Source organism: Dermacentor variabilis, chromosome 3 (assembly GCF_050947875.1).
Source record: "Dermacentor variabilis isolate Ectoservices chromosome 3, ASM5094787v1, whole genome shotgun sequence".
Classification (NCBI taxonomy): domain Eukaryota; kingdom Metazoa; phylum Arthropoda; class Arachnida; order Ixodida; family Ixodidae; genus Dermacentor; species Dermacentor variabilis.
The window spans coordinates 14573578-14585889 of NC_134570.1; the positions used below are offsets into that span (position 1 = coordinate 14573578).

General features: G+C 51.9%; 1 protein-coding gene across 2 annotated transcripts in view; it reads right to left on the reverse strand.

Annotated features, from left to right (window-relative positions):
- Swip-1 (EF-hand domain-containing protein D2 homolog Swip-1) overlaps nucleotides 1–12312 on the reverse strand; it is a 116481-nt gene that overhangs the window by 75677 nt on the left and 28492 nt on the right. The window contains exon 1 of one of the 2 annotated variants that reach the window (XM_075684244.1): nucleotides 7780–7802. The exons of the other annotated variant lie outside the window; for it this stretch is intronic. Coding sequence (XP_075540359.1) covers nucleotides 7780–7787 — 8 coding nt within the window. The 5' untranslated portion in view covers nucleotides 7788–7802. Of the gene's footprint in view, nucleotides 1–7779; nucleotides 7803–12312 lie in introns of those variants that run through there. 2 annotated transcript variants of the gene reach the window in all.

Genomic DNA, 12312 nt, shown 5'->3' on the forward strand with positions numbered 1-12312 from the left:
CTGTACTCTTTCTAACTCCTATCTCCAAACCCCAGTGCAGGGTAGCAAACCGGAGACTAATATCTGGTTAACTTCCCTGCCTTTCCTCTTCATCGCTCTCTCTCTCTCTCTCTCTCTCTCTCTCTCTCTCTCTCTGCACAGTGCGAGAATGGTCTTCTTAAAAAAACAATAATAATGATAGGTGCATAACATATAGCTGCGTTATGTGCACGTATATACATGCAACGTTGTTTCTGGGAGACGATCGGCCGTGCAGTCGTCTTGCCTTTATCTTGTTTGTACACTATGCGCAAGGAGACTGCGTGAGTTTGTGCGAACGGGGCTGTGTGATGTCGTCCTCTTGTTCGCCCGCGCATTTGACGCGCAGCGCCAAGCTGGCCTCACGGTTGCCCTCTTGGACAGCGATATCGGCGTCGTCGGCTAGCGTGTGCAGCTGCAGCTGTTCTTGCGCCTGCACAGCTGCTGCCCAAGGGCGGTTTACATCACCCTCGTTTCGCGGAGGTGAGTCACAGCATCGACGCTGGGTGAAACAAAGGCCCCGCATGTACATTCTTTCTCGGGGGTCGCGTCCTTGCGTGCCGAACGGCGCAGTGCACGCCGCCTGCGTTGTCCGTGGCCAGCGTTGCCTGTCGGGAAGGCGGCCACCATCGAAGCGTGCGCTGCACGCTTGCTCGACAAGCGCCTCCTCGGTGTCGCCCCTCGGGAAAACGCCCGTCACCATTCCGGTCTGGTCGCTATATATGCGAAGACAGAATCAAGGTGCAAACGCGAGCTATAGCGTGTATACCAATATACGGGGTGGTCATTTCTAAGTTTCACGAAAATTTTAAAAATCGCCCGTGGCAGCTAACATAATTCTTTCCCTTGAGCTGTATTATTGCGCGATAACAATTATATGGACACTCCCGACGCATTTCTGCCGTCGCAGAAATGCATGAGGTTCCGTATAAGTGAAAGCGTATGAGGGTGGGTGAGCCGGCGAACGCGTCTCAATCGGTGAAGAACGGGGCCCGGATGCGCGCCCTCTCCTGCGGCGCGCGAGGCAGAGGGGCCAAACTCGGGACAAGAGGCGTTCTCCGGCGGCTGCCAGTTTCCTACAAATTTTTGTAGGAAACTCTATGCTGCCAGGGTGTCTCGATGTCCTCCTCGCCCGCCGCCCCGTGCAGATTGGAGATCAACCGCGGAATCTCCCACTATCTCCGACGGCGTTCGCCACGCAAATCGCGGACGCCGTAGTAGACGCCGTAGGGACGCGTTGCCGGCGCTCGTGTGTCTTGGAAAGCGATCTGCGATGTTCGCAGAGTGCGCGCAGTGCCTGTAGCTCCTATGCTCTGTGCTTTCGATGTTTCGTTCGCGTTGAAGCGACATGTGCACGGAGGTCAATTGGCTCGCGGCTGCTGCTGCAATTCCCAACTCCACCGTTTTCACAGACAGTTTGCGCTGTCATTGAGCGAGATATGTTCATCTTTATCTATGCGCGTGTGACGCGGTGCTGGTTAGTTTAGTTAAAACACGTTGACGGGCTAGACGGTTTGAATCCATGGTAGAATGCGTAAGCGCGACTGAACAAGGACGTAGAAAGAAGCAGACACACAAAGACAGCGCTGTCCCTGTCTGTTTCTTTCTACGTCCTCGTTGAGTCACGCTTACACGTTCTATCATTGTTAATTTAGTTAGTAAGCGAGTGTTTACAAGTTTATACGACCGATAAAACTGCTATCATTACTTTGTACAGCTATCTATTAATTGCTATTGCAATCGGTGCTTCGCTTTTCGGTCGGAACTGCGAATTTTATTCGAAGAGGCGGACACTGTTATCACGAGAAATCGAAACAAATATTCAATTAATTAACCAACAGTCACTAATTAACTTCTCAGGTGATTACGGCACATATTGTAGTTTACGAATTGCAGTAGTGAGTTCGCAAGGCATGTCCACTTGGAATGAATTTTCAGCATTACACCAGTTTCGAGATGTTATTTACCAAAGTGATGGGACGAAATACATGGGCGTTCCATTTAGTTTTGTGCTTCAATTCATGAAAGAGTGCTTTGTTAAAAAAGTAAGTCGAACAGTGCATTTTTACGACGAGTTTGATGTCGCATATCCCCAAACTGGTGTAATTCTGGAAATTTATTCCACTTTGCAAACCCACTATATACAATTGGTTAATTTAATATGCGCAGCAAAGAAATTAATGTGGAAGCTAATTAGTGATTTTTGTATTATCTGCATATCTGTTTCTCGTGCAAGTAATCTCCGCTTCTCTGGATAATCCAGCTCAAAGACAATAGAATTATGTTATCTGCGACATGCGATGTTTAAAAAAAATAAGTAAAGCTTAAATATGATCACCCCATATATAGCTTTCGAAGGCTATGCTTTTGTGAACTGGAGGACGCCGGAAAGGATTGCGGAGGTTTAAATTTATGGCGTTCTGACGCTTGAAATTATCTTTTTTTCTATGAACTCGAAGTCCGACACCTTCGTAACGTAAAAAATGAAAAAAAAAGAACGATAAGAAAGGCACATCTTAGTACTTCGAGAACACATGCAGCGCTGGCTATCAAGTGGCAACTCATATTGCGGCTGGTTCCAACCCTGTCGTTATTAACTAAACGAGCATTCTGACTGGATGAGGGAGACGCCATCTACCGGCCCGTACACGTCACGCGCAAGTGCACCGCCATTCTATACTCTCTGGGAAAATACTAACAATAAGAAGAAAAAAACTACTTTGGATTTGAACGATCGACATCGGCTGTCGTCGTCCACTGGCGCTTCCTCGGGTATTCACCGGTGCGCGCACACACTGCGGTTGCCGCAATTGCCGCTCGAGGCTGCCTTCGCGCTCCCGGCCTCCGCTCTGCTGCTTCTCCGCAGCAACAGAACCCGATAGCACGGACTCACTCGTGCGCATGTCAGCCATGTCAGTGGTCGACAGGTACGTGATACCTGTTCAATCGGCGAGTCGTGGTCATTGCGCGACTCCGTAGCTTGTCCGGGGAAGGCCAACGGTTTGCCAGGGTTGTACGCGAAGCCCCTGCAATCCTCGGGAGGCAGTGCGCGTGCATATTTGTCGGCGATTAGCGCACGAGCTTTTCGTGCCGCCGCCGAGCGCGGTTTTCCGAACGGTTCCCGCGTTTCGCCGCTCGTCGGCCGACCGCGTCGTGCGTACACGCCGCACGAGACGACGACCGGCGCGCAAACAGGCGCGCCATGACGGCCGCCTTTGTCTCGCGCACCACCCTCTCGCCACGCTGTCTTCCAAAGCACAGCCAATTTCGGTGCGATGAGCGCGGATGCAACGAGGAAAACAGAAAGCGGCGAGAGAGCATGCGGCCGCAGCCCCCCGCTGCGATGCACGTGCGCGACGTCGGCAGCCGCGGCGCGTTCACATCGTGCGCGGGCCGAAAATAGAGCGGCCACTCGCGCCCGAGGCTGGCGCTCGATGTGCGGACCCACGAGACCAACGTTGTGCGCTACTCGGAGAACCGCTGACGTGTGGCGTCGCGAGGCCACACAGTGTTCAGACCGTATACATACAGGCTTTATTCGCGAGGTGAGCACGCAACGCCGTCGCCATGTGCTGCGCGGTGCGGCTGTATTTTAGGCAAGACGTTACGGCGTTATTCCGTTCCGCCATTCGCTCCCGTATTTTTCAACGTTGCCGGGCAAGCATCGTGGCAACCAAGAGAAAGACAGATTGAGTAGTCATTCCACTCTGCGAAGCCGGTTGACTAGCGAAGGTGTAGCACGTCACACAGGTTTAGACAACGGTGCACGTATTTATTTTCAACATTTCCTAATGGTAGTGGCGATAGCTTTGTGGTTACTGTGGTATACACTGACTGGTTCGGTTACAGCCTTAGACAGAAGCTTGGCCAAAGTTAAATCTATGCACGACCGCTGTTGAGTTGGGTGACTTGGTTGGCGCCGAATTCTTCTAGCACAAACTGAGCGAACCATTTCTTGTCCGGTTTTGAAATGTCCTCATTGAAGTCTCCAACGATCATCACAGGGGTAGTGTCATCACGGTTAACCCATGCAAAGTGCGTTGTCATGAACTTCTTGTTATCGCAATTGTATGTGCTTGGAGATATATACACAGTGGATATCACAATTTCGTCTTTCGTTTGTACGACACAGACGTCCCCACTATCGGTGGCACCGTCCTCTTGCGAGTCAAGGGTGCACGCTTGTACATGCATTTCGTCCTTTGTGTATGTGGAAATTCCTCCTGCTCGTCAGTCCATACATGTGCTGTTCACAATCGATTCCAGTACACCGATCGACTCGAAACAATGCATCTTTATTATTATTATTATTATTATTATTATTATTATTATTATTATTATTATTATTATTATTATTATTATTATTATTATTCGTAAGCATCCATGCAGTCGTCACCATCAATCGCCATCTCAAAGTAAGCCCCCTCGTTGAAAAAAAAGCCTGGATTCGCGCCTGATCGGAGTTACGTGCTATATGCATACAGACGTTAATAAGTGTACACTATATCGCTCTCCGGCGAAAACACGGGGAAAAGTTCCTGCGTAGGAAGGAAGGAAATACTTTAATGCTCTATTTACAGCTTTCAGCGGCTAACAGAGGTCTTCATGTTTTACTGAAGTCTCCGTCGTCTTGAGTGGTCGGCGCCCGTATTCCAGAGCACCGCTGAGCCTGGCCACATTGAGAGCGTGCTGCACCAATCCTTTTTTTGGACTGTGAGCACGCCGCTGGTGAGCAGGACCTCCCACTGTTCCGCACTGGTTTTTTTTTTTTTTCTTCGTGGAAAGAGAAGTTATTTCTGCACTCCCATGTGATGTGATATAGCGTTGGGATGGCCCCACACCACGGGCATGTGTCTCTGTATTGACTGGGAAACATTTCATGTAGGATGTGTAGATTGGAGAATGTTCCTGTCTGCAGCCTTCGCCAGCCGACTGCTTCGTGTTGTGTTAAAGATGGGTGGGGTGGTGGATATATTATCCTTTTGCCTCTGTGACGGTTTAGTATTTTCGCGTACGTTGGTTCCACCGTCATAGTGGTATCCGAGTCCATTGACTGTCCCACTCGCTATGTAAGCTCGCGAGCTAGACTGTCGGCCCTCTGGTTACACCCTATCCCGGTGTGACCCGGCACCCAGAAAATCGTATCTTTTCGTTCGGAAGCCCTGCCTCGAGGAGGATTCGCGAGAGTACATGGTGCTAAAAGTGGTACGGTTACTGTGCATATATACTATTTTCTCTTTAGCGTATCGCCGTCCCACATGCAATCTGGCCAATGATTCAGTCGCAGCCCTTCGTCGTTGCAGCGTATTGCGCGACGTGCACCCGAGGTGGCAGAGCCGCTTCTCGCCGTGCGCTTGTGCGCGGCGGAAGGCACGGGCGAGAGACCGCGGCCGCTGGAGAGAGAGAGGTTCGCAAAGGAGCGTGCCCGTCAACGACGAGGAAGATGCGCGCCATTCTGGAAGCGATCGTTCTCGTCGCCAAGCACATTTCGAGGACTGTTCTGGTGGTCCAAGCACAGCCATTTCGGTGGTTCTGCTCGAGACTGGGCCGAGCACACCTTGCTGAATTAGGGTCAGCGGCAGTACGGGGCACGTTAACAAGCATTAGTTCAGGCTCAGCTGTGCACATACACTGCACTTCAAGTTACGAAAACCGCGCCGTAGGAAAATAAAGCGGAGGCGGGCTGGTTTTAGCTACGCATGCTCTTACTTCGGGCCTGCAGGAATAAGAAATCTGCAGGCGTTCTTACGGCGAAACTGCATATGGCTAAGGTTCCGTGTATTTTACGTGTCCATTGTTGCGTACTCCAGGGTAGCGTACCGTACTGCTGCCGAGAAGTAGCGACGCCTGCCTATCGAAGCTCGACCGACATTACTTATAGGGTAGCGTGGCGTTGTCGGCGGGCTGCAGGCATCCGGTAGATCATGGCGACCAAGCAAGGGCGAGACGATCTGCTAGTGCGAAACTTGCACTGTTTATTCAAAGGTAGTTGAAAGAAAATAAGAAAAGCATGAAGTATGAAGTCTCAAGTATGAAGTCTCTCAAAAGTAAATTTGGGAGTCCCTTAATTAGGCTCTCTACAAGTGTGCGCGGGATCTTGCTTCCGTCGATGACACGTGACAGGCACGGAGAGAGGGCCCCTCCTCCTGCAATACCGAGCACGGGAAGGAGAAGTCGATCCTCTTTTCGACGAATCCGGGAAGAGGGTAGGGTGAATGACCTGTCGCCACGTGGTGTCAGACGCCAACCCTAACACCATGTGTCAACAAATTTAAAAAAAAAGATGGCGAGCGTGGGCCGATCGCGGAGAAGTGAAGTACCGGGCCGACCAGCGGCGGAGGTAGCATGCATGCTTCAAGCACTCCGCCCCTAATAATAATAATAATAATAATAATAATAATAATAATAATAATAATAATAATAATAATAATAATAATAATAATAATAATAATACATTTATTCGCGCCCCAGTGAGCGTTCTAACGGCACATTTTTTTTGAACCCGAAGCGTTGGCGTTCAACCATGCCGCTTTATAGTTTTGTGCTTGCACCGATGCAACCGATTTCCCGAGGGCATGCAGAAGGCAGCGATGGTGCAGCACTTTGTCAGTTTATGCTGGATATAAGAGGAAAAAATATATTTTATAGTTAAAGTATGCAGGCCGGCTGTGTGCGGTCCAATAGTGACGAGCCAGCACTTCTTGATAGGGTCAACGTCAAACAGCGTTTAAAGTATTTTAGCCATGTGGGACATATCCGTGCCGGGCTTTCTTTACGGCGAGTTTTTTCTATGTGCTGGCGGGTTCTCTTCAACAGTCATTAAGCCTCTCTTGTCTCTACAGAGCAAACGAACAGAACATCTGGGAAGAAGGACAGCATGAGTTTGTCACGCGCCGTACGCGCTGGCGCTGCGCACACAAGTTTTAAGGGGTGGGGGCAGGACATCGCCCCCGGATCCGCGCATGGACCGATACTGCATCAGAGCTGAGGAATGGGTGCCAAAAGAAGGAGAACCGCTGCAGAGGACGCCGGAGGACATTGGATGAAGGGATGGGGTTAAGAAACTTGCACGCGCATATAGGATGAGTTTAGTGGCCATATCTCCAGGAGATGCCTTTCCCGCACTGAACTGATGATGAAGATGTACGCCGAATAATTTCAGTCACCTGCGGTCCCGTTATCACACTGAGAAACATACGTTGACGACGTTACCGTCATCTTCATGAGGGAGTGTTGGTTCCCCAGGCACTGATGGCACGAGCGCGCGTCATATAAAACCGTTCTCTCACAGACAGCTTCGCACGGAGGGGCTTCGCATGTCGCGCACCTGAGGTCAGCAGCGTGCTTTGCTCTTACGGCGAAGCCTTCTTTCCCTCGCGACACAGGCGACGAGGCCATGCGCGCGTCATCCGCCATCTGCTGCTAGGCTGCGATAACTCAAACAAGCTTGGCGTATTTAGATTCCAACACTGCGTCGGACCTGCCTGTATTTTTGGGCTCTCTGCTGTACACAGATACCGATCGATCTTCTTTCCGAACTCGAGCATTTTAGTTGACATCACACGACTATAGCTTCCGCTTGTTCGACGCTAGTAATACGAGTAACCGGTCGCTTATTTTGTCGCTGCAGGAAACGGTACACACAGAGGTTTGACTCCGCGGAGATGCTGCAGGGTGCCACGAAGGACATCATTTATGCGGCTAAAAATTTATTTTCCTTTCGGCAACGTACATGCAAAGAGACACATACAGGACCCTTACCGGTGCATACACTGAAGCCCGCGGTGGGTCCCCGAGTGAATATATTGCGTACCTTGCCAGAGGGCTTGCCTCAGAACGACAAGTGATTTGTAATGGAAAAGTAAAGGAGTCGAGGTCGGCTGTACGCTGCCAGCGCTGTCGGTCGGCACGAAGGGAATCTCCCGGGCTGATGCGACGCAGGCAGTCGCTTGGCAAGAAGGACGTCCGAGGGCCTGCCATCTCGAGGACGGCTTCCTTTCGGTTAATACCTCGCACAATCAGACGGCGGCCGAATTTACACGAACGAAGAGAGTTCCGTTTGTCCTGTCTGACGGTGCCATGCACGAAAGTCAATTGCCGTGAAGGCGATTGTTGGAGAACCTTCGAGAGATACACTGCGCGCCTCCGGCTTCTTGTCGGGCCAGAAAGCAGCGGCTTCCCTCCTCGTCGCGCCACCTGCAGTGGCGGGCGTGAGCAGAACGCGCTTTGCAGTGGAGCGAGGGGGGCACTGCGGTTCGCATGCGGGGAAATCAACCGAGGGGAACTTTGCGCCGCCGTTAAATTTCTCTCGCGAAATGCCAGATGCTGCGGAAGCACTGCGTTGCCACACAACGGAAAGGCTGGCATCGAAGACTCGAGAGTGCTTGATAAACTGCGTGAGTCGGCCTGCGGGCACGAGCAAGAGCTTCCTGCGACGGGTTTGGGTGAGATAGCGCGCACTACAGCCGCCGGAAATTAAGTTTCACTTGCGAGTGACTGCAGAAATTAAGAGCTTCGCGAGCACTTAAAACGGAGAACGTGTGGTGGTTATACCCTTTTTCGCCGGCTTTTGCTACCGCTGAGCGGAAGGCCATCGACGTTTCTTTTTTTTTTTTTTTTTTTCGCGGACAGGTGGCTAGTCAATCAGGAATTCAAGCCGGGGGAAAAAAAGGAAGAAGAAGAAGGCACGTTGACGACCAAGGAGCAGCGTATGAAGGTGCAGTTCTTCATTCCCGCTGTGTTCACTTCACTCAGACAATTGACCATTCATTCTTATTCTGTAGACGATTCACACGTGCCAGGAAAAGCATTTTATAAACAAAATTTACAAAATTTGGAGTGAATTTTGCAATTCCTCAAATTATTTCTTTCGGAGCCTCCTCTCTTGGGCAATATGTCACAAGGATGCATGACTGCTCAGCCGTTTAAGAGTTTATAGTTGTTTCAAAAAAGATTTCTAGTTCTATTCATAATTATTTGTTATTTTCTATTCTCTTGATTCTTTCCTACTTATCTCAGTTGTTCTGTTGGAATTGCCAATCACCCTCCAATTCCGTCCGCATCTTGCCCAAATCCCCCACAGTAGGTATGAGCCAGTGACGGAGGACAAACAAACAAACAAACAAACAAACAAACAAACAAACAAACGAAGTTCTCGGGTCACGATAGAAAGCAAATCAACCGCCGTCGTGGAGTAGTGGCTTTGGCGCTGCGCTGCTAAGCCCTATAGGACGCGCGATCTAATCCCGGCGTCGGCGGCCGCATTTCGAGGAGGGCCGAAACGCAAGAACGCCCGTGGATTGGCTGCGCGCTCAAGAACCCCGTGTGGCCAAAATTAATCCGCAGTACCCTACTACGGCGTGCCTCGTAATCACGTCCAGGTGTTGGCTGGTGAAACCCCATAATTTAATTCAAGCTTAAATCGAATCAAACGATTTTATTGTGTTGCAATGCAAATGTGCGCCCAGCCCGATGACAGCACCGAGCTCTGCTTTGTTTGAGACCTAGCGCCGTCGTGGCCGCCATCCACTCGATCTGCCGGAACCGACGAGAAGTGCTGACGCCACGCGCACGCATGCGCGAACGACTCTTCGGCTACAGCAGCACGCAGATCTGGAATGGTGCCCGAAAGGAGCGAGCGGGTCTTGGAATGTCGAGGATCGGGGCAGCGAGACAAAGGGACACGGCTGATGATTTGCGAGGGAAATTTATTTCGCAAGACGGTCCAGAGCGTCGAAAGCATAGCACTATAAGAGAACACTGCGAAGAGAATGTAAGGGACAAGGTGCCTTGCAAATAATCACGAACGTTCCGCAGGCTGGCGCGTGTCGCTGGGCGGCGTGCACGCGTGACATCGGTTGGTGACGCACAGGGGCTCTGCGAAATTCCGCGACAAAGGTCACCGCGCTCGCGGCGCTCTTTGTGCCGGGACACTTCTCGCAATGAGGGCACACCCCGAGAAGGGAGGCATCCTTGGCAGCGCAGTGTCCATTGTCCCTTCTCTCCGTCGTGTGGCGCCCCAAGGACTTCCACCACGGGGCGATCCATCGCCGTGCCTCGGACGGCGCGGCGGCAGCGTTCGCGCAGCCGGGGCATCGTCGACCTTCGGCTCGCCTGCTCGGTGTGCCGCGACGACGTCGAACGGAATGGTCGCCTGCGCCCGCTTGATGTAGCAACGATCAATGTCACTCGAAGCCGATAAGAGCCAAGATGGAGAAGCACGGGCGGACAAGGGGAGTATTCTCACGAGACGCCATAATACTGTCCATACATGCGTAGCTATTACTGCGGCTCCGCAGCCTTGTGCCTCCTCCTCTCAGAGAAATACAGAAAGTCCGAATGAACGAGCAGCTGACCGAGGCTGCAGCTGTGCGCACCCGTGCGGTCAAGAAAGCACGGCACGCGGTCGAAAAGCCCCCGCTGCCAAGCGCAGCAGCTGCCAGGCGGTTCTTCCGTTAGAGCAGCGCTGCGACTCGATCAAGCCGACCTAATTTCATTTTTCGAGAACTTCTTTGTTTGGCAAAAGCAAGCCTTCACAAAATAGTAGTGGAAGCGAACGCAGGCAACGTGCTTGTATACCATGCGCGTCAAACCCATTATAACTGGAAATTCAGCCATGCACCAAATCCCTTCTAAGACAACTTGTGCCTTCATATGGACCTCTTCGCGCAGTCTTTTGTATTTTCTGCCGGTCAATTCATGGTCATTTGCAGCGCGCTGGCAAATGACCATGGCACTCAGTCCGCAAATAACTTTGCTTCTCCGAACACATGCAGACCCCGAAGCTGCCCGCTGATGCTATCCTAACAAAACGCGTTCCTTTAGCTATCCTACGTCAAGCTTCCGGGGCGAGATTTAGGCGCCATCAGGTCATGTCGAGCACGGCACAAGCACGAACTACGCGGACCTAGTATACGCGTGAATGAACGTATCGCATGGCCACTGGTGCGATGTCTCAAGCGTGTCTGTATCGGTGCCTTCATTCCTTCTCCGCTAATAGCAATGTGTCGGTGATTGAACGCTACAATCTGGCTGGACCCAACGATACGGCGTATCTCGAGCAGCAGCCGTGTAGCGGCGCTTTTCTGGGGCACTCGAAGGCGGGACTGACTCCGGGCAGTGTGCGTTCGCGCTGAGCGACCGTCCGCGGAAGGTCGCAGGAGCAGTGCCCGTCTATATGTACGTGCACTACGCGAGAACCAGTTCTGCGGAAGCCCAGAAGGTGGCGGAAGGTCCACCCGACACTAGTGCGACGCTACAGATACAAAGGGAAACTCACGCGGGTTTTTCATGAAAGAAAAGCTTCGCAGTTGAAGAAATTTTCGTCCCGGTCCGGGGTTCGAACCTCGGACCAACTCCACTCAATAACGGGCGGTCGCTCCAGCATCTGAGCTAACCAGCATGCTAGCGTATCGCACAGCGAGGCCGAATGAATCGACAATTCGAAGCTGCGTGCTTTGCATGTAGCTCCGTGTCACAGTCGCGTGGGTGACAGCTATCATACGCGATGTCACACCACGAAGTATCACAGCGCGTCAGACTTGTCTGCACCCCAGGCGTCTTTCCACCGTGTGTGAATAACCCATTTTCTTTGTCGTCGGATTTTCTTCTTGGTGGAGAGCGTGGTTCCAGGATACAGCGACAATGGCGGGATCGTGCAGCCGAGCCGCCGATGGGGGTGGGGGGAGAACAAAGAAGGGCCCCCTGGTGGGGAATCGCCGGAAGGAACGAGCAGCAGCAGGAAGTGAAGACAGGCGTCCCGGAAACGCTCGGCAGCGCGTGCGTGGGCGTGGTGGACGCTGCGTGTGCACGACTGTTGCTGGGAAAGGCCCACGCTGCCCTCCCTTTCCGCAGAGACGCCTTCACGGTAATGTCGTGAACGAGACGTCGAAGAAAGGATGTGTACGGGGAGGACTATTATTCACACAGACACGGCCGTCACAGGACGTCCGCACGTCTTTTCGGCCGCATGGCACAGTCGCCTTGTTACACTGCGATTCCTATTATTAGAATTCGCGAGTCCAGGTGCGAACCGACTGGGAGCAAACACGCTGCTTGGATTGGACCTCGCCGTCCTCCTGCGCGGGTGTGCGTTCTGTAGTTCGGGCGATTCGCTAATGCCGACGACCAAACAAAGAAATTGAGTGAACGAAACACCACATTCTATCTGTCATAGGGAAGGACTGGTATGGTTTACGTCATCACACAAGACCTGTAGGCGAGTATCTTCACCTAACTGCTCTTAGCGGACACTTTGTGACTCCCAGCGCAGTCCTGCCCTTCTTGTTCGTTTTC